General features: G+C 47.3%; 1 protein-coding gene across 5 annotated transcripts in view; it reads left to right on the top strand.

Annotated features, from left to right (window-relative positions):
* Positions 1-22243, top strand: part of PAX2 (paired box 2) — a 90261-nt gene that overhangs the window by 50216 nt on the left and 17802 nt on the right. For all 5 annotated transcript variants that reach the window (XM_006831252.1, XM_006831249.1, XM_006831251.1 and 2 more), the window contains 2 exons: positions 17297-17472; positions 19920-20046. In XM_006831252.1, coding sequence (XP_006831315.1) covers positions 17297-17472; positions 19920-20046 — 303 coding nt within the window. The remainder of the gene's footprint in view (positions 1-17296; positions 17473-19919; positions 20047-22243) is intronic.

Consider the following 22243-nt stretch of genomic DNA (forward strand, 5'->3'; position numbering starts at 1 on the left):
CCAAGGCCTGCTGGTACCCCTCCTCTCCTGAATGCTTGTACACATGTGTGCACGTGTATTCTACCCATCACTTCAACTCCTCATTCCCCAATTGGCACCTCCCTTCCAGCCCTGCAGGTAGCCACCAATCTCCTTCTGCCACAGGCAAGGGCACCTAATGAGAGAGAAATCCGCTGCCTCAGCTCTGCCTTTCTCCCCCAAGCGCAGGCTCTGGTCGCAAGAGGGAGGAGCCAGGCAGAGACTGTCCCCCAGGCCTGCTGCTCTCTGCTCCACGCTCCACTCTCAGGGTACCTGGTCCTCTGCAGGCCAGCAGACAGCTGAGGAGGAAAGGCAGCTGGAGAGACCTCTTGGAAAGAGGGTTTGGGGAGGGAGACCCAGAGTGCTGTGGGCCAGAGGAATGGGTCCTGGTAACCGCTCTCACCCTGCCTATGCCTGTGCAGGAATGGGCCTTCTCCACCTTGCCTTGCTCAGGACCTTTTGTGGCCTTGTGGGACCTTCCTATTCCCTTCATGGGTTCGGAAAGGCAAGGAGGGCTGGGGGAGGGCTAGGCTTGGCTCAGGGGCTGGGAGACGGATCAGGAGCCTTAGAGCCGAGTTGCAGCAGCGCCAGTAATTCAAACCATCCTGACCCTTCGGTGAACCCGAACCTGCTGACCTTGACAGCAGTAGACAAGGGAGGCCTCAGAAACCCCAACCTGCACAGAGGCCTCGTTGGTTCACCCTCCCTTTCAGAACCCTGTGGCCCCAGCCTCCAGGTGGCTCCTAATTCGGCCATCCCCATGAAATGTCAGCATCCCCTCCCTCACTGCCTGCTTCAAAGCACCCTTTGTGCTCATCTCCCTTGCTAAGACGAGCTGGGTATGGTATGAGGGTCCTCTCCAGGCCTGGGTCTGAGGAGCCCCCAGGCTTGGTAAGGGCTTTTCTCCATTCAGAGTATCTTTCCCTTTCTCCACCTGTCCCAGCTTTTTTGGAAGTGCAGGCTGTGGGGTGTGTGTGTGTGTGTTTGTGTGTGTGTATAAGGTCTGGGTGCACACGGGGACAGGGATAAAATGCGACCGAGATAGAGCAGACAAGGGGAAAGAAGAAAAGCCTGAGGAAAGGAGCCCCAGGAACCTGCATTAAAGTAAATGCAGTTTATGAAGTTTATGCTTTTCTCCCAGGGAGAGCTGGATCCCATCCAACAGCCTCTCAGAGCCTGCCAGACAGCTCCTGAAGCAGAAAGTGCGGGCAGGAGAGCGAACAGACCAGTATCAGAGGGAGAAATGCACACACACACACACTGGTCACCCTCGGATCTCTCTGGACCCTGGCAAGCCTCAAAGCCTAGGACAGAGAGAACAAGCGGATGGTGTCTGGTGGGTGTGATTCCACTTTACAGCTATCTCACCTCCCCAAGCCCACTGCCACCTCCAGTGGCAGGACAGCCACACAGGTGCATGGGCAGTGTGGACTGGACCTGTGGCAAGCTGGGTCAAGGAGAGTATAGCGTGTGAGCCCACTTGTGAAGGGCCTTGTGGGTGATCTTAGGGTCATGAACAAGAAGGGTAAGTCATAAAAGGGACTAGAATGTGGTACCATTGGGTTTCCCAGAGCCCTGTCTTGTTTTCTGATGTGTCAGGATTTATCTTTCTCTGGCATTCTGGCCTAGACCAAGTGGTTACCTTGCAGCAGCCACTGAGGATAGCTACTGAAATCTGTTAAGGAAAAATAATTAGAGGCAATATATATATATATTTCCTTCTGAGAATTCAAAGAAAATAAATGGTTGTCAAGGTTAGAACATGAGAGTTCTCGGAAGAGCTTATAGACTAGTTAGAATATTTGTCTTTCTAGACCCTTCTTCATGTGCACAACACACAGGTTCTTGTGTTTGGGAGTGTGTGTGCACTAATTATACACAAGCAGGCAGGAACTATATGTAAGCAGGCAGGATGGTGGTGGTGTACTGTGGAGTCATTGAGTCGGTTTTGGCTCATAACGAACGACCCTACATAGGGTTTCCAAGGCTGTAAATCTTTACTGGAGCTGAAAGTCTCATCTTTCTCCTGTGGAACTGCTGGTTGTTTCGAACTGCTGACCTTGAGATTAGCAACCCGACTCGTAACCATAGGCTACCAGAGCTCCTTATAGTTGACTTTAGAGGATGGAAATGTGGAGGGAAAAGACCCTGGATCCTGCCTGTCAATTCTCTGGTCCCTGCAGCTCTTGGGCTAGGGACAGGCCTTAGGGAGAAGCCATCTCCCACCCTTTGCTGGGAAGTTTATTCTCCTTTTCAAGTTCTGTCTATTCAACTTGGACAGAGGGGGACACCAGAGGTAGAGTCAAGGAAAGACAAGGATGGAAGGAAAAGTGAAGGAGGGGCCCGTTGCTGATTGAGAAGACTTTGGGCCACCAGGAGATGCTAGGTACAGAGCGAAGCAGCAACTGGCCAAGGATGGCTTTCACCCTTTCTCGTCCCCTCTCATTTCTTCTCTCCCTCCTGTACCCCTCCCCCTCCTCATCCCTCCCTCTTCACTCCACACATCTTTATTGGTTCCGGTAATAGCGTTGATTTGCATGTCAGGCAAAGCCTTGCTACACACACAAAAAGAAAACCCCAGCCGTGGCGGTGTGGCAGTGTCAGCTCTCGCTGTTGTTCGACAGTGTAAAATTAAATTAATAAAGCCCCCAACACAGGAAAACATAACAGGAAATTAATGGCCTTTACTGTCGCTCTGATGCAGTCATTTGCAACCCTGCTTTCCGCACCAAAGACTTCATAAATGCAAGCAGTTTCTCTAAACAAGCATACTTAGGGCGGCCTGGTATGTAATTTTTCGCCTTGCTTGTGTCCTTTGAGCTAACAAAGCTCCCTTTCCTCTTGGCTCCAGAGAGGTTTCTAACTGGTTCTGGCCTGGCCCCAGCTTGACCCAGTGTGGGCAGCACCCGGGCAGAGACCCCAAGGGCCCAGAAGGGGCTGACAAGGAGGGTGCAGATCCCACAGAAAGAGAGACACTGAGCCCTCCTTTCTCATCAGCAGATTGGTGAGTCTTAGCCAGTGAGTTGGAGTCTTGGCTGTTGCCATCAGCAAGCGGGTCACCCAGGTAGGAAGCTTGCTCACTCTAGGGAATTCACCCAAACCCACCTAATGCTCACCCCTCCCCTTCTCATTGCTCCTAGCCTTCCCCTCTGCCCTCCCCCACCTGTACCTGCTGGCCTCCTACATTCGTGGTCAAACACAATTGGGATGGCTTGTGCATTGACCATAGATACTAATGCCTTTCTTTTACAGAAACCCTGGAGACTCTTTTTCTTTTTTTTGAGGGGGTTAACTCAAAATGGAGACAGTAGCTGTACTGATAGGATTTGGGGTAGTGGGACAATCCTAGTCTCTCTCATCTCTCTCTTCTCTACAGGTTGCTATCAAGGCACTGCCTACTCATGGCCACCCTTGTAGGTGAGCATAACTGTGCTCCATAAGGCTTCCGATGGCAGATATTTTGGGAAGTAAATCACCAGGCCTTTCCTCTGAGCTCTCTTTCAGTAGACTCCAGTCTCCAATCTTTTGGTTAGCCGCCCGTGTTAGCCATTTGCACCACCCTGAGCTTATCCCTCTGTTCTTGGGCAGATTTCCTGTAAATCGTTTCAGAGAATTGAGAGTCTATAAGACTTTGCTATGGTGTGTACATAGGTCGAATATTGAAAAAAAAAAAAAAAAAATGAGTGCTGTCTTTCTAGGGAGGTTTGCATCTGTGTAAGACCAAGCACCAATTGTGTTGTGATTATGAGAGGAATGAATAGCCAGCAGGTGCATCTCTAGCAGCTTCCGGTCTATTATGGAAAGCAAGTCTATAACACATTGAAATATTGAACCATGTGACCATGTAGGCATTCAGAGAGGTACACTAGAAGAGTACACAGGAAAGGTTTTAAGGAGGAAGTGGGGGTGGTTTGAGTCTGCCAGTGGCTGAAATTTGGAGAGGCTGGCTCCAGGGACAACTCACAGGTAGGAGGCGGCCAGTGGTTCTGCTGAGGGTGGTCACAGGCAGAGTCTGAGATTCACCCAATCTTGCCACTCACTTGAGAACTTTCATTTTCAGTAGTCCTGCTTGTCAGGGCAGGTGACAGCCTCTGCCTGAACACAGGACATAAAAGGATGGTTGTCACTACTATCAGTACTGCTTTTATACTGAGTTAATTACATGTCCAGGAAAGAGCACAGCATTTGTAGTCTAAAGGTGTGGATGACGTCTCCTTTCTTGCTCTAGGACCTTTAAAAGTCCAATTAATGGTGAGGCCCTGTGTGTCTGAGTACAACTGTGCTCCAGAGGGTTTCAGTGGCTACATTTTAAGAACTCGATCCTCGGGTCTTTCTTCTTAGGTACCTCTGGGTGAATTCAAGCCTCCCATTTTGGTTAGTAGCTAAGCATGTTAGCCTTTGTACCACCCAATATCTTCAGCTAATGACCTAACCTCGGACTCAGTTTTCTCACCTATAAAATAGAGTGGTGCTAAAGGTCTCCATTTGATGCTCTGCCTTCTCTTCTTCTTTTCTTCCTCCCACTCATTCCTCCATGTGAATTGAGTAAAACACTGGCTGAGCACTAGGTGAAATTTCAGTTTCTCACATGACATGGTCTCTAGCCACAAGGGAAGTCCCTCACCCATCTAGATTGCCTATCTCTGGATTCATTGTTAATGTTAAAGATACTCTTTAATAAACATTGAACTCTGGAGACCGTCTAGCCAATGCCAGGTACAGCGACACCATGGCCATTCTCCATCTGGAGACTCTGCATTCGATTGTTTAGCAGCCATGTCAGACTCAAGCTCATATTGAGTGCATGGTCAACCAAAACATCGAGATCTTTTTCACGTCAATTGCTATCAAGGCTAGTCTACTCTTTCTGCACTTGTGTCATTGATTATTTTTTTACCTAAACATAGGGCATTCCATTTATCCTTATTGGATTTCATCTAGTCGGTTTGAGTTCATCATTCCATCCTCTTAAGATCATACGGATGTCCTCTATATCTTCATCCAACTAACTTTTTAAAGAGTTGAATAGCTAAAGAGAAGTCACATGGTCTCCATTGAATGTTTTCAGTACAATTGAACCCATCAACTCTCAACCATTTCACCTTCCTTCATTTTGTCCATAATGTTAGGAAGGAGATTCTTTGCCAAATGTTAACACTTACTACATCCACAACATTTCCTTACTCAATGAATATGAAAACCATAAGTTGATGTACAAATTGAATGCTTGCTATATATAAAGCATAGCATAGGCTGATTTACAAAAGAAAATTGGACATGGTCCTTGACCTCCAGAAATTTATAATCTAGTAGGAAGATAGATGCACATACCACTAATTATTATTCAAGCAGAATGTGATAAATACTATTATTGTTGTTGTTGTTAAGTGCCGTCAAGTTGGTTCCGACCCATAGCAACCCTGTATAGGGTTTTTAAGGAGCAGCTGGTCAGCTTGAACTGCTGACCTGTAGATTCATACTGACTTTGCGGTCCAGTGCATGAGCCCACAGTGCCACACCAGGACTCTAATAAATGCTATAATGAGTGGTTTTTTTTTTGTTTTTTTTTTTATAAGTAGCAGTTGCTTCTAATCAGGACAATTGGGAAAGTCTTCTGGGGGGAAGTATTTGATCTAAGCATTGCTACTTAGTTAATGGGCCACAACTTATTCTTGGTGAGTACATACAGGCTCCAGGGTATTACCATTTCTTTTCTAGTGTCCACCAATTAACTGTATAATATTTTCTCCTAAAAGATTTCCAGAGCTCGATATTAATGTAAGAGTGTTGTTTGCATAAGTGTATCTTTCTCCCTTTTCTGTAAGCCAGAATGACGTTAAGCCTTTCACGGTCTTACCTTTTTTTGTTGTTGTTACTTCTTAAGGATTATCAGCATCAATTTTGGGATCCTACCTTTATTTTCCCCCCTAAGGTCTTGATAAATGAATTTTCTAGCCTTGAGAAAGTTAACTGAAATGGCTAGAGATTACCTGCCTGGCCCCTGCCCTGCCCTGGGCTCTAGACCCTTCTACTGGTACTTGATGTGCTATTCTTTTTGAAGATTCTTTTCTTTGGTCAAGAAGTCAGAAACAAGCTAGGGATTGAGAAGTTTTGCCTTCTTTCTCAGTGTTACATCCATTTTTCAAGTACTAAGTCTCAACCTGCCTTTTTTGTGCTTTTTCTCCAAACATAGTTGCCAAGGCTCTTTTTATTGTCTCTGTTTGTCCTGAGCTTTCGTCTATGTGACAAGCTCTTACTATTCTCATGTTCATCCTTGGTTATGGTCTTCTCCTTCCATCTGTTGTGTGTCCTTTATAAGAGGCAAAAAAAGAACTTTCATCTGATAATAAGAGTAATACACGACTACTGTAACATCCTTGGAAGGTATTGCACTTTTTTTTTAATCACCCATCACCAAGATAGTATCACTATTGATATTTTGTATAGTCTTTCCAGCCTTCTTTTTCCTTGTGCATCCATAATTTCATGTATATAATTTTTAATCAAAATTGGAATGATACTGTATATATATATTTGTGTCTTGCTATTTTCACTTAACATCATATCAGGACCATTTTCACATATCATTAAATATTCTTCAAAAACATGATTTTTTTAATGGTTGCATAATCTTCCACTGTTCAATGTACATGTCCTTTTAAAATTTAGGCTCATCATATTTTAAAGCTTACAGCAACAACAATGACTTTCCTTAAAATGCCCTTCTCTTTCCACCCCGCTCCACTCTGTGTACTTTGTCAGGTTGATTATTTGAGCTTATAGAAGGCACAATTTCATCTTTAGAGCACCCTGTCCTAATGGAATTATATCCTCTTCTAGAATCTTTTACCATGGAATCACATGCTCATCTTTCCCCCCAGTGCATCTCAGTTCTCCTCCTTCAGTTGGGATTCTGTCCAGTGACCCTGTCCTTTACTATTGTCATCTAGACATGGTTGTTTTCTCCCCAGATCCTCATTACTTCCTGTCATCAGCTTTTTTCTTCATTCCATAGTCAGAATTAAGCAGCCTGGAACAGTGGAAAGGACACTGGGCTGGGAAACTCGGTTTCCATTCCAGCGCTGACTAGTTGTGTCACATGGAACAATTGCTTAACCTTTCTGCATTATTATTCATTTTTAATCTCTAAAAGAAAATCAGAACTTCTGGTGTGGTGCTGTAGGATCAGCACTGGACTGCGAACCACAAGGATGGCAGTTCAAACCCACCAGCTGCTCCTTGGAAACCCCGTAAGGGTCACTATGAGGCAGAACCGACTCGACGGACCTTAACAACAGCAACAAAAGAGAATCCGTTTAAATGACCTCCATGATCCTTTCCAGATGGAAAAGGTGACAACTCTAAGCTCAGAGTAGCAATTGCTTTTGTTGTTTCTTTATCTTCTAAAAGACAAAGTATGCAAGGTAAGTTAGGAATGAATCAACCTCTGCTTTTAAAATTCTATTAGACAAATCAACTAACATTTTTTATTATATTTACTATATGCCAGGTCCCATGCTAGGCTTATAATAATGAAAAAGATGTTCACAGGTAGTGAAGAAAACAAACACTAAAAAAAAGATACAACATAGATTCTAAATTTGGCTTATTTACTAGTCATAGTAAGCAATTTTCTACACTTGGTTCCTCAGGTTATGAGCTCCTCTACCAGAGGCTTATTATCTGGGTTTGGTTCTGTCTTTTTCACCATAGTTAGCTGCGTAACCTTTGCGTAATTCTTTAACCTCTGCATTTCCATTTATTTACCTACAAAATGGGGATAATAGTAGAAGCGTCCAGCCTAAGTTCTTCTGAAATTGAATGAGTCAGTATATGTACTAGTCTTAGATTAGTGCCTGATATATAGTAAGCAGTGGAATCCTGCTGTGGCACTGTAAGCTAAAGCTTTAGACCCCAGGGTTAGTTTGAACCACAAGGTCGGTGGTTCGAACACATCAACCACTCCCAGGAAACCCTACACAGGGTCGCTATGGAACCTGCTTGATGGTACTTAACAACAACAACATACAGAAAGAATTTACAAGTGTTAGTTGTTGTTACTGTAAAAATTAAATCAGTTTGTGTATTTCAACTACAGTATCTGGAACCATAATAGGAACTCAGTTGAGTTTAGCTATTATTATTTCTATTGTAGAAGCTTGAATAGATGGCTATTAAACTATAGAGAAAGGAGAAATTAATATTGCTGAAGGAGGAGCTAGCTACATCTGAAGACACTCAGTCCAACTGGTCAAGGCACTCGTCAAGGTCACATAGCAAGTGAGCAAGTGATACTAGGATTCAACCCAGGAGCTGATTTGGAACTAGAGTCACTAATGCAGTTAGTGTCCCTAGAGGCAAATGGGTGTAAGTGGGCACAGCAAGACGGCGGGCAAGCTGGCCAGACAGCCCCATGCCCTTTCATGAACTCATTGAGTAGTTAGAAGCTAAACTTAGTCAAGGAGAGCAAGGCAGACTACCAGGACTAGAAGACTGACAAAGGCTGATCTTGTCCTGAGTCAAAGCTTCAGGCTATGTGCCCAAGGGCTTCTTTCTTTGTTGTTCTACTCTTGAGCTTGACCAGACCAAGCTCACACTCTCCACTTCTTGTCTGAGAGACAATGAGGAATGTCATCCACCAGGACTGTCCCCAGCCTGGTCCTCTGGAGTCTCTTCCTGGTCCTTTGCAGAGCCTCTTCTCTCCTCTTTCCTCTATTTTTCTTTTTCTCCTGCTCACACTCAGCCTCCCTTCTTTCCTTTTTTTTTTTTTCCCTTCCTCCCTCTCTCCTCATTCCCTCACACTCCTTCCTTTCCTCTCTCTTCCCACCTCTTTGCCCCCACTCCTCCCTATTCCATATTCTCTCTCTTCTAGTCTTGGACCTGTGGGAGCCAGCCCCATTCCTCAGCGTTCCAAACCTCACTCCCAGTTCCAAATTAGATGGGAGGGCCGGGGTGTCAGCCCAGACCTCCTTGGTCCTGCTGCAACGCAGTGGGGGTGGGGCAGGGGCTGCACAAGCAGGCTGCCCTGAATGACAAGCGGGGATATTGATCGCATTCTGAACTCAGCCCAGCCGATAGAAGGTAATTAATGACTCCATTTGCCTCAGTGCCGAGGAGAACAATTGAGTTTGAAACTGCAACAACTGGCAGCTGGGGAGACTGGGGGTGGCCTGGGGGTGAACCCCTTAGAAGGGGGAATGTGGTGTGTGGAGGAACTAAGGTGAAGCGAGGGGCCAGAGACCTCCAGTCAGAACAAACATTTGGGCAAAGCCCCTATCTCCAACCATCACTGAACCCAGTCCTTCCTGTTCCCCCAACCCTCTGCGACCCATCAGCTGCTGCCCTCTCTACCAGGGATTCCACTTTTCTTCCAGTACCCCTTTTTCATGCCATTTTCCGTCTGCTCCGGGAATTAAGACTTACTTTACCCAAGGTTTCTTTTTGCTAGCTTTGTGATCTTGTGAGCTATTTTCCACATTTCTAAAGCTGAAGTGATGTTATCTTTTTTGCAAGTGTTCTATGAGGACATGCCTAGCATGTAGTAAGTGCTCAATAAATGATGTGATGATGGTCTTGGACAAAGAAGCAAATTTGATAGGGGGAGTCAAGACATCCCTTTGCTTCTTACTAGCTCCAGGATGTTTTGCAAACATTCTTGCCTCTCTGAGACTGTTCCCCTATGTGAAAGGTGAAAATGATAATAATGATAAAAGCCTTATCAAGTTGAGTGAATTTAATAAGTGTCCGTGAAAGTCTTAATATTGTTAGTTCTCCCAGAGACAGATGATTGTTTTTGTTGTTGTTAGGTGTCGTCGAGTCAGTTTCAACTCATAACAGGCTTATGCACAACAGAACTACCTGGTTCCATACCATCCTCACAATTGTTATGCTTGAGCCCATCGCTGCTACCACTGTGCCAAGCCATCTCCTTGGGGGTTTCCTCTTTTTCACTGACCATACACTTTACTGTTCTTCTGGCAGTCCGTGGTATTCTTCTCCAACACTATAACTCAAATGCATCAATTCTTCTACAGTCTTCCTTATTCCTTGTTCAAATTCCACATCCATATGAGGCTACTGAAAACTCCATGGCTTGGGTCAGGTGCACCTTAGTCCTCAAACTGATATCTTTGCTCTTCAACACTTCATAGAGGTCTTGTGCGGCACATTTGCCCAGTGTAACATATCGTTTAATTTCTTGACTGCTGCTTCCATGAATGTTGCTATTTCTATCTGGGATTTAAAAAACTGAAGTTAGTATTGTTATTATACCTTTAAAAATTTCTTGGAAATGCCTAATTCTTGTTTTCTGGGGTTTGGTGAACAACTGCTATTCATCCCATCTCGATTTTGTAGACTTCCATGTGCCTTTGTGCTTTCACCAAGGAAACAGCATTATTTCATTCTCTGACCACTCCCCTTGCTCCCCCACTACTGTTTGGTTCCGGCACTGACTTATTCTTGTTTCTAGCAGTGACCACCTTGGGAATCCAGATAAAATGTAAACATGCAAAGAGGACAGACATTTGTTTTGTCTATTGTACCTGGCTCTCAGACCAAGACATGGTGCTCAACTTGTTGAGACCTCGTTGTTGTGTGCCGTCAAAGTGGGTTCTGACTCATAGCAAACCTGTATAGGGTTTCTGAGCAGCAAGCGGTGGGTCTGAACCACCAACCTTGTGGTTAGCAGTGCAGTGCTTATTCTACAGTGCCACACCAGGACTCCGAGACCTCATTAGACACCTTCACTCATGGTTGACCAGGAAAAGGCTCTGGCCTAGGCTCAGAGAGGTGGAAGGTAGAGAAGAAATATATGGGGAGTGATAAGAATAAGTGAATGAGGAAATCAAATCTTTGAGGATTAAAAGACATTTTTTTAACCGATTGTAGAAGTTGTTAGATGTTGTGGAGTCAGCTTCAACTCTTGGTGACACCATGTACAACAGAACAAAACAATGCCAGTCTTCATGATTGTTGGTATGATTGCATCCAGTGTTGTGGTCACTGTGTATTTTGAGTGTCCTCCAACCTGGGGGGCTCCCCTTACAGCACTAGATTGGGCAGTATTCTGTTGTGACCCACAGGGTTATTTTACTGGCTAATTTTCAGAAATAGATCTCAGGCCTTTCTTCCTAGTCTGTTTGTTTGGAAACTTTGCTGAAGCCTGTCTACCATGGGTGACATGGCATTCAAATGACCAATGGTATTGTTTCCAGCAATATAACAACATGCAAGGTATCAGAGACAAGCTGATAGACAGAGGGAGGAATCGAGCAGGAGTGCATACTTGTTGCACAAAGTCTAGACAATACAGGAAAATTTGATGATGAAGAAAATTAACATGACTCCTGACCTGGAGGAAACCACTGTTGCCATGTTGATGACTGTCCTTCCCGTGAAGTTAATCCTTGCTCTTACAGTTGTCTTCGTTTGCATGGCAGCTGGGGCCCCACTTCTGGGAACCTCGTAGTCTGGACATTGACTGGGCAGGCAGTCACTGCTGGTCATTTGTTCAGTCCTCACATGTGAGTATGCCCTTGACTAGTCACTTACCCTCATGTAATCTGTACATCACTTTCTCTGACCTCAGTTTCCTCACCAGTTACAAAGGGGATGATAACCCTTACCCACCTTAGAGAGTGGTTAGGAAGCCCAAAGAACCCAAGGTCTGTGGATGCTTTTTGTTAAGCAAATATGAGGCAGGCAGAGGAGAAGATGATCTGAGCCTTTGTTCCCCTTGAAAGACCATGTCAAAGTTTTAACTCAGCAGTTTGTTTAATTTAAGTCATTTATTTATTATCCTGCCTCCTTCCTAAAAAGATTTGTGATAGCTCACTCTCCTTGAAAATCTCACCACGTTGTACTTAACAAAGCACTTGCAATGAGGTCTAGCCCTGAGAGTCCCACCTAGTTGTGTGACCATGGGCAAGTCATGCCCCAACCTCTCTGCCCACCCTGGGAGTTTTCCTGACTGTAAAATGAGGGCTTGGGAGCAGACACCCCTTCATCATTGTGCGCAGAGGCAGGGTTTAGCTCAGTCTAGGGAGGGTGCAGAGCAGATAGATAGCTGGAGTCCTAGAAGGGATGCAAGATCTTGGATGGCACCCAGGCAGCAGAGTGAAACATTTCAAGAACAGACTCTGGAGTTAGACAGATCTTAATTCAAATCCTGACTGTCATTTACTGTGTGACTTTAGGAAAGCTACTGAACCTCTCTTTCCTCAGTTTCCTTATCTTAAAAGGGAGCATAGCAGTACTTACTTCTCATGGTTATTGTGAGGACTAAAGGAATGTACCCAGTACAACACTGGAACACCATAAGCTCTTAGTATGTGTAAGCAGCTAATAAATGGCCCTGGTATGACACTGTAGTATAAGCACTGGACTGCTAACCACAAGATCAATGGTTCAAACCCACCAGTCACACCTCAGAAACCCTACACAGGGTTGCTATGAGCCAGAACCTACTCCACAGCACTTAACACCAACAATGAGTGGTAGTAGAGCAGAGGGCAGCAGAAAACTTCTTACATGGAGACTGTCTGACTAGCAAACAGTCCCTTCCTCACTATAAATGTGGTCTAAGAGTAGGAAAGAATACTTGAAATGAGAATTGTTCCAGAAAGCTCAGGACGTACTGCCACCAGCCCTCGTCTTGGAACCCTGACAGAGGGTTAGTTAGTTGGTTAGCTCACGGAGGTGAGGTCAAACATACCTTTCTGTCATTTAGGAAAGCCTCTCCCTGGAGCTGGCTTCTCATCACTAGATAAGTCCATTTTATCTCAGTTCTTCTTGCTGTGACGAGGACTGTGGTGATAGAGGACTTCTCTGGGCCCCATTCTCAAGCAGCTACCTGCTTTGGATGGCAGGCCTGTAGCTGCAAGGGGTACATTCTATACTTAATTGGGAACACAATGCTCTCTGTCTTTCAGGTAGAGGTACCATATAGGTGAGCAGGATGGTGTGGCTGAAAGAGGAAGGGCCTCTATCAGAAGGTGACCAGCAGTAAGGATGATTGAAGAAGGGCTATAATTGCCCCAGGGCTGTTGCAGATTGTTCCCACATTCTCTGTGGCTAGCGATGTGTGGGACTGGCCTTTCCAGTGGTTGAGTGTCCTGAACTGTTAAGCTGGTTAGGTGGACAGCCCAGAGGACTTTTGCCAGGTGTCTGGCTTTGAATGCCACCTGTTAGGTTGCTGTTAGATGTCATTGAGTCGATTCAGACTCATAGCAAATCTGTGCAGAATAGAACGAAACACTGCCCCATCCTCACAACTGTTATATTCAAGCCCATTGTTGTCACCATGTCAGTCCATCACATCTTGTTGGGATCTTCCTCTTTTTTTCTGATCCTCCATTTTTCCAAGCATGATATGCTTCTCTAGGGACCGGTCCCTCCTTATAATATGTCCAAAGTATGAGAGACAAAGTCTCACCATCCTAGGTACTAAGGAGCCTTCTGGCTGTACTTCTTCCAACACAGATTTGTTTGTTCTTTTGGCAGTCTATAAATGCCACCTGGGAGAGCCTTATTCCTTTCTTCTTTCTTTCTGTCATTTATTCCATCACTCATTTACTGAGTACCTACTATACAATCAGCTCCATATCTGGTGCTATGGCTATAGAAATACATCAGTCATTGCTTCCGCCCATAGAAATGAAGCCTTTGTCACTGCTGACCATCTGAAAGGACCTCTCCAGATGATGGAGATGATGGAGATGATGGGGCTTCTCAAGAGTAGAGGGCAGAATCTCAAAGGGAGATATTATTGGGCATATTTACTGGCTCCTTGGTACAGAGGCTGATGGGTTGAGGATCTTCTTGAGGATGGACAGTATCTAATTATAAACAACCTTTCTTTCCTTGCTCACTCTGAATCCTGGAACAAGGCCTGCTTCTGCCTCCTCCTCCTCTATTTTATGGGAGAGCCCTTCCATATTTGGGCTGAGCAGTGACCCAGTTCCAATGCTCTCCCTCTGAGACTCTGCCCTCCAGTCTCGGAAAGCCCCACCTTGAGCCTCCATCACCTGAGGAGGTCCTTTCAGCTGGTCAGCATTGAACTCTGCGTCATTTCTCTACTATTGTAGTCTCTTCTTCCTTGTTCCCTTTTCTCTGCCACCTATCCTCTTTTTGCTCTTCTGTTTCTCCCCTTTTCCTCTTATCCTCCATACCCACCCCCATCCAAGTCCAGGGCTCTCACTTTAGCTGGAATCTTAGGCCTCCTCCAAAGTAGGACAGTTGGTGTCATGCTTGTGGCAGTATGACACCAGTACTTTCTCCCCCCCCGCCCCCGTGTCCAGTGTGGGAGATTCTTCCCTTTTCCCTCTCCCCTCTGGGCTTCCCTCCTCCTAGGACTGGAACTTCTGACTCCAGGATTTTCCCCAAGCTTCTTTCCTTACTTTCTCTCTACCCTTTTTCTTTGCTTTCATTCCCCTTCTCCTTCCTGAGCTGTCTCAGGAGACCACCCTCTTTCTCTGGAGAGACCTTTTGCAGACTTAAGAGTGAGGGGGCTGCCTCCTTGCCCTCACCAGCAATGCCAGGGCTCTCCCTGCCCCCATCACTTTCTCTGTGCTCCTTCGCCATTCATCATTTCTGCTGCCCTTCCCTCCTCCTCCTCCTCCTCGCCTTCTTTCTCCTCCGGGAAGTCTCCTTCAGCCTCCTCCAGCCTCTCTCAGGGTCCTCTGCAAGCACCTTCATTCCCCCCCCTCCCATTACTCCTTCTCTTCCTCCCTTCTCCCCACCTCCCACCACCACTTCTTCCAGTAGCAGACTTCCTATGGTCTTTTTCTCCCACCCACCCCCTTTCTCTTCTAGGCTGCCTCTGTAACCTAGCTTAACACCAGGGCCCAAGCATACAAAAAAATAAATAAATAAAAAGGTCAGTGAGTGGAGGGAGCAGCAATAACCCCTAAAACAGTACTATCAGTGGAACATGATTGATCAATTGAATTCCATAGCGGCTGAAAAATGTGGGATTAAGTAGTGTATTATACGCACAATGAGTTGAGGCATGATGTTCATTTCAAGTTCATTTCGCCGGCCTCTGCCACCAGATCAGGCAATCAATAGGGGCAGCAGATATCATATATCACCTCTCTGCGGGCTGGGGAGAGAGCACCATAATCTCTCGCAAATTTAGAGTGACAGATTTGTCAAGATCTGAAGGGCCTCTGAATAAATGAAGGAAAAGAGACTCCTCCAGCCAGTGACCTGAGGACAAAGCTTCAGTTCAACCCCTAGACACACACACACAGGCATATACACAAATATGTACAGAAGCATGACATGAGTCCTTTTACACACACACATACATGCACACACACAATATGTGAGTACATGCTCACAGACATGTGCACACGTTCCTTCCCAGAACCCATTTGGTGACATGGTGACTCTGTAGTCAGCACACACAAAGACATCCCTGCCTTCCCCCCACACACACACACACACCCAGCAGGGTTTTGTAGAAAGATAAGAGGACTCCAAGAAGAGAGAATTAGACACAATGGAACATGCAAATAGCTACAATAAGGGGGAATTAGCCCCTCCTGGAAAAAGAACCAGACAGGAGAAACAGGGGAGACATGGGTCCAGGTCATGGATGTGGGCTCATACTTCCTGGGCAATCACACACACATGTACACACATGCACATTCTTTCAGACAAGTCCTCAGCCTGTCACTGAAACACAGCTACAGACATTTATATAGCTGGATGTTTGCATATGTACAAATGCCTCTGCACAGAGAATACTCTCACTTACAGGGGAAAAGAAATAGGCATCCTCCCAACTCACATGCAGGGGTGTGTGCACCCTCTAAGACTGAAAATTATTCTAGCAGCTTATACACATACACTCACACACAGTAAATAATACAACCAAGCTTTACGTCCACAGGAATATCAAGACCCTGTGCCTATCCATCTACCTCAGACTTGATCCTGGTCTTCATTTCTCTCTCTCTCTCTTACATACACACAAACACTTTCTTTGCTTTCCCACCCCCTCTAGAATTGAGTGGAGGGGAGAAGGGAGGCCCTGTTCGGATGGCAACTCCCCTCCTCCCCGCCGCCATTCTCCATCTGGGAGGCCAGCTAGGGAGGCTAGCTGCAGGTTGAGGTTAATCAATATGTAATATTTTCTATGGTCTCTCGAATGATACTGTACGGTGCTACTGTATATAATGCAATATTGATTATATCATATCATATCATCACCTATAAACTGATATATATAACAGTCCCAGAGGCACACCCCAGGGCCTGTAGCATGGGCTGGCCCCAGGCCCAAGGCTCCCCAGCTGCTCTTGGATTAAGGGAAGTCAAAGACTGGCTAAACTAGGGCTAGTGAGGACCCAGCTTGGGGCCAAAATGGTTGCAGAGCTAGAATCTAGGGGGACTCAGCAGAGGGGGCTCTGAAAATGCCAACATGCCTGATGCGGAGAAGCCTGGAGGAGACAGAATATTCCCATGGTGAAGGCACTTGTGTGGCCCAACTGTGACCCTTCCTATGTCAGGGAAGTCGCTCCTCCCTATGAAGATCAACGGAAGAAATGGGCAGCCGAGGAATTGGCCTCTCAGTGAGGCCTGAGCCTGAGTCCAGGTCATGGACAGAGGCAGAGAACACACACAAGAACCCTGTCTAGAGTCCCTATCCTACTAGGTATTTTACCATTCCCATGACACCTGCTTTCCTCCTGCTCCATCTCTGCCCTGCCGCCCCATGTGGAATGGCTGTGCCTTGCTTTCAGAGCCCCTCCTCCCTCCGTGGGGAAATTAATTACTTCACCCAGGCTCCATGGTATACTCAGCCTTGGAGATTTGATGATTTTCAACCCTAGGAATCAGTGGAACTGAAATTCATCTTGGAGCCGAGTTCAGTTCTCTACAGGCTCGGTGATACTGGTCTAAATCACCCAGCTCCTCCCCCAGATGACCCCGTCTGAAGCGGAGAGGAAGAAAGACATCCCCTGAGAGACAGCCTCTGGTTGTCCTTTGGCCCCCCACTCTGCCCAGTCCTTCCCCTCTCCATGCTTTGACAGCTTCCCTCCCCTCCTCTTCCCAGGTGCTTCTGAGACTCTGGCATCCTCAGCCAGATCTCCAAGGCATGGCCAGTCACCCAGGCCAACCCCTCCAGCTTAGGAGCTGAGAGTGATGGGGCCTGAACTAGGGTGCAAAGCCCTACGGGAGAACCAGTTACCACCCCTTTGCCTGCTGTGCCATTCCTGAGTCTCTGGTGACCTGGCACTGATGCTCCAGTTGTCTATGTGTCCTCCAGATGTATCCGAGGGCTCCGTCCCCAATGGAGACTCCCAGAGTGGCGTGGACAGTTTGCGGAAGCACTTGCGAGCCGACACCTTTACCCAACAGCAGCTGGAAGCTTTGGATCGGGTCTTTGAGCGTCCTTCCTATCCTGACGTCTTCCAGGCATCAGAGCACATCAAATCAGAACAGGTAAGGAAGGTGCTTCTGTTAGCAGAGGTGAAGACGAACAAGGTAAACAAGGCCTCTGAAGAATTTGTACACGACTCAGCGATGTCCATCCCAACAAAGCAAGAGCACTGAGTGAACTCCCTGTTGCCAGGACATTATGGCATAACTAAGAAATAGCATATGCTAAGTGTTGTTGTTGTCATTAAGTGCCGTCAAGTGAGTCCCTACTCATAGTGACCCTGTATAGGGTCTCCAATCAGAAGTCCTGGTGTGGCACTATGGGTTAATGCACTGGACTGCAAGGTCTGTTTGAACCACAAGGTTGGCGGTTCAAGCTCACTCCGTGCTCCTTGGAAACCCTATACAGGGTCGCTATGAGTTGGAACCAACTCAATGGCGCTTAACAGCAACAATATAAGGTTTCCAAGAAGCAGCTTGGTGTGTTTGAACCACCGACCTTGTGGTTCGAAGTCTGATGCTGTTCCTACAGTGCCCCACCAGGAGTGCATATGGTAAAAAGTAGTTAAAAATGGTGAGATCTAGGTGCAAGAGTATGACCTTGGAGTTAAGTCTTATCTTTGTCAGGGGATGGTTCAGCTTCTCCATCTATTGAATGAGGTGAATGAGGAACTTGGACATATTGGTCTACCAAGTCCCTTCCAGCTCTAATATTCTGTGGCTCTGCATGGAGTATACTTGCTATGTCTCTATTCCTGTGCTCCCAGGCTCCTGCAGCAAGTCCATGCAAGCCTGTGGAGTTCTTCTTACTCATTGTCCTATGCCGGCTTCCTGCTCCCGATACATTCTTTCAGCATGACCACAGGCAGGTTGGCTGCCTACTGCCAAGACCCCACACTTCCTATAGATGCAGAATAGTCTAGAACGCCCAGCATGGGTCAGGCACACGTCACACTAGCACAGCATACAATATTCAGAAATATGGCTCCTAACTCTTCAAATACATGTGCATGTGCTTACATCCCACCCACATGCTCCTCCCACACACACGGATGGTCCATAGTACTTACAGGAGAACCCATCAGCCACAGGACCACCAGCTTCATACACATCCTGACGCACACCTACTTCCACCCACACATCAGTTTAGCACCCAGGGCTTCCTCCCAAACCTAGAGCCACACAGCCATTCCTCCCACAGTACAACCCTGTGTGCCGTGCTTGCATGCGTGTATGAACACACATACACACATGTCCACAGCCAGCTCCCAGGCTCCATGCACAGTTCCGCTCTAAGACTCTACCAGCTCCCGGCCACTCGCCTTCCTCCCCGCCCGTCCTTTTATCCCATAAGCTGTTTGTCTTCATAAAACAAAAATCAAAAGTCTTTTTAAGGTGCCCTGAGCCATAAACCAACAAAGGAGGAGCTGGCCAAGGCGGGCGGCTCGGTGCACCCTCCCTGAGTCCCTGGCTGTATTACAATGAATAACCTTTATTTACTTTCATTAGACTATTAAACACCAGCACAGTCATTTTTCCCCCTGAAACTCGGAGCAGGGCCCATAAAGCAAATCCGAAGCCTAATTGAGTTCATTTTAATTTCTCTCCGATCACAGCGAATTACTCTGGTGATAAATCAGGGGGCAGCTTCACCCCCAGTAGAAGGCCTAATTTGCAGCTAATTACAAAACTGATTTCTACAGGAAGATCAATACGAGAAGGAATTGGAAATGACGAGGCAATCCCGTCCAGCCAGGGAGGGGAGGGGGCCCTCTGGGGGGGCCAGGAAGCGGAAGGGAAAAAAACAGACCCGAAAGAGCAGAAAATCAGTTTTAATTTAACGTAATATTAATCAGAGCAACTTTTCCTGCTTTGTGCGGCCTCCTGGTAGGCCCAGCTTTGGGGTCTGGCTTGGCGGTGGCAGTAATAAAAAGGCAATTACCCGAGTGTTTCGGGCAGGACACCCTTTCAGAGTCAATGACTGGCCCCCTCCCACCCTTCTGTTAGCCATGTGGACTCTCCCCCTCCCCAATTTCATACCCCAGTGAACAGGCAGAGAGTGAGGGGCCCGTGGGGCTGTCTTTGTTTGTTTTTAAAAAGGGGCACCCGTACCCGATCAGCTGGCCCAGTAGTTCCAAGATGGAGACCCCACTAGGCCTTTTCCCCACCACTGCATCTGCCATCATATCATGGTTGGTCCCCCTTGTCAAGGCTTCCCACCCCAGGGTCCCTCAACAGGGGTTCCCACTCTACTGCTCTGCCTGTGGGGCTTTGGGGGCAGGAGTCAATGCTATAGAAACTTAAAGGGTGCTGGACAGCCACTCATAAAGTGTCAGCTGCATCTCCAGTTTCAGTCAGGCCTGCCCCGCCCCCAGCTCTCCCCTCCCTCTGCCAGGCCAGTTCCTTCCACCCCATCTGGGAGGGCTCCAGTCCTCCTCCCCATCTGCACACTAAGTCCTTTCTCTGTGTGCACATCAATAGAGAGCTGTCGCTTTTCTCTCTCTTCCCAGGGGAATGAGTACTCCCTCCCAGCCCTGACCCCTGGGCTTGATGAAGTCAAGTCAAGTCTATCTGCATCCGCCAACCCGGAGCTGGGCAGCAACGTGTCCGGCACGCAGACGTACCCTGTTGTGACTGGTAAGGGGGCTTCCAGGAGGGTGAGGGCACTACTTTCTGTGAGGACTAGGTACCTAAGCCCATGACACCAGGGACCTGGTGTGACAAGTGGGCTTCCTAATAATATCTGCAGAAAGAACAAATTTTCAAAAACCAAGGTGCTTCCAGAAGAGATGTGTACAGACGTGGGGAGATAAACTGTGATGACAGTGTCTTTGGGCTTCAGCTTGGAAAGGTGCCCCGGGGCCAGGAGGCTGTAGCTGGTTCTTTCTGCTTATCCTCTTGCCTCCCCAACGTGACCAGAATTACAGGCCTTGCTAGAATTTTCACAGGAGAACACAGGGGCTACATAAGGCAGGCTGACAAGAGTGGAGCATGGGAGCGCCCCACGCTCCTATGGGACCCACGTTTCTCTCCGTCTGGGCAGTAGTTCTGTCAAGTTGTGGAAAAGCCCAGTTATTCCAGCCCTTCTGCTTCCCAGAGAAATTGCTGAGCCCAAGACTTGCTTTCCAGGCCAGGTAGGCTCAGGCCAGACCCTAGTGCACTGCTGGGTGAGGGGCAATGTGGCCAGAAGCCCCAGGGGCTAGGAGCAGCAGGGATAACTTGAGTGTAAGAAACTGAGGTGTGAGTCAGGGGAAGCCCAGCTGAGGAAGCCCAGTCCACAGAGCAGAGCTGCAGACTGATGAAGGAGCCTGGCACTGCAGAAGGGTTTCCGGGCCAGAAAAGTGCCCAAGTGGGAAAGACACACATTGAGGTGTTATTAAAATTCACCTAATTATTCTGGAGACACTAAAGCCAATGTGCCGTTTGTTCCTTGGGAGACAGGATGATTGAGAAGGGTCTCGGAGGGGATTGGGAGACACTGAGGCGTTACCTGTCGCGCGAGGAGCGGGAGGCGGCCTGGGTACCTGGCAGCTGGGCTGCAGGCAGCTAGCGTCACAGCCAGCAGCAAAGACAGGAAGAAGTTGTAGGCCTGACTGAAGGGCAGGACCCTGGTGGTGACACGAAGTTGATCTGAGCATGGTTGTGGCCTGAGCTGGGTAGCGAGAGGCCACCAGTCCTCACTAGCGGCGTTTGGAAGAGTCCTGTTCTTAGCTTTGAGAGGGTGTCCTGTACAACAGCCATCTCCGCTCTGGAGGGAGTTGAGTTTTTGACTAGGCAGAGTTTGAGTTTGGCAAATGTCCCAGAGCTAGATTACACTTTTAGGTGACAACCTGAACTGGGTTAGCGGGCTCAGGAACAGCTGACAATCATATGACTCTCTTTAACCCACCTAGGACACTCTCTGACCTGCTGGGTATTCTGATCCAAAGCAGAGAGCTGGTCCATGTTCTTCTTGATCTGCCTAGAATTGTAGTGGTCACTTGTCAAAGATGGCCCACCCCAGGCAGGTGGCCAAAGAGATCCAGGGGACTTTTCTGTAACCCAGCCATACTTCCCTATGCCCAGGACCACAGTCCCGGAGGCAGGGACTTCCTGGAGTGGGGCTGTGGTTCAGGGGGTAGGGCTACTGCTATAGGAAAGTGCCTCCACCTTGAGCATCCCCCTCGCCTGCCTCTCCTCCTCCCCCACCCCCCCCCATGGCCCTGGAACTGTCCCAGCTCAGCCTGGGAACATCTCCGGCTGATCCATCTGGATCCAAGTGTGAGAAAAGTTCATTTCAGACCCAGCTTGACATTCCCAGGTGGCAAGTTAGCACTAACATCTCAATCTGTATGCGACATTTCAATCAAGCGAGGAGTAACAAAAGCAGAACCATTAACATTCAGAGCTGTTCACCAGTGGTAATGACGGGGAAACTCGCTCAGAAACTGGAAATTACCAAAAAGAGAAGTGTGGGGTGAGATGGGGGAGGGGGTATGGGTGGGGGTAGGGAATGATTTTGCTACACTTAGGCCAAGATCCAATGTTTGGATTAATAGTGCCATTAGCAGAGAAAGGGCTGTGGATTATGCTCATTCTTAAAATGTTTTGGCTGGCAATTAAACGGCTGCAGTTATTGATCTCTGTTGATTTTATGTTCTCCTAATTTGCATAATCTATTAAAGATGACTGATTCATGATGTGTTTATTATGGGGACAAACAGAACTTTCTGGAGGTTCTGTCAAGGTGAGCAACAGGGCAATGCTCAGAGACTTCATGGGCCGTCTCAGGACTGGCCTTAGTGCCAGGGGTTTGTAAGTAGCAGAAAGCCTTGAGGCAAGGAGAGCAGCCACA

The sequence above is a fragment of the Chrysochloris asiatica genome, unplaced genomic scaffold (genome assembly GCF_000296735.1).
Source record: "Chrysochloris asiatica unplaced genomic scaffold, ChrAsi1.0 scaffold00003, whole genome shotgun sequence".
Lineage (NCBI taxonomy): Eukaryota > Metazoa > Chordata > Mammalia > Afrosoricida > Chrysochloridae > Chrysochloris > Chrysochloris asiatica.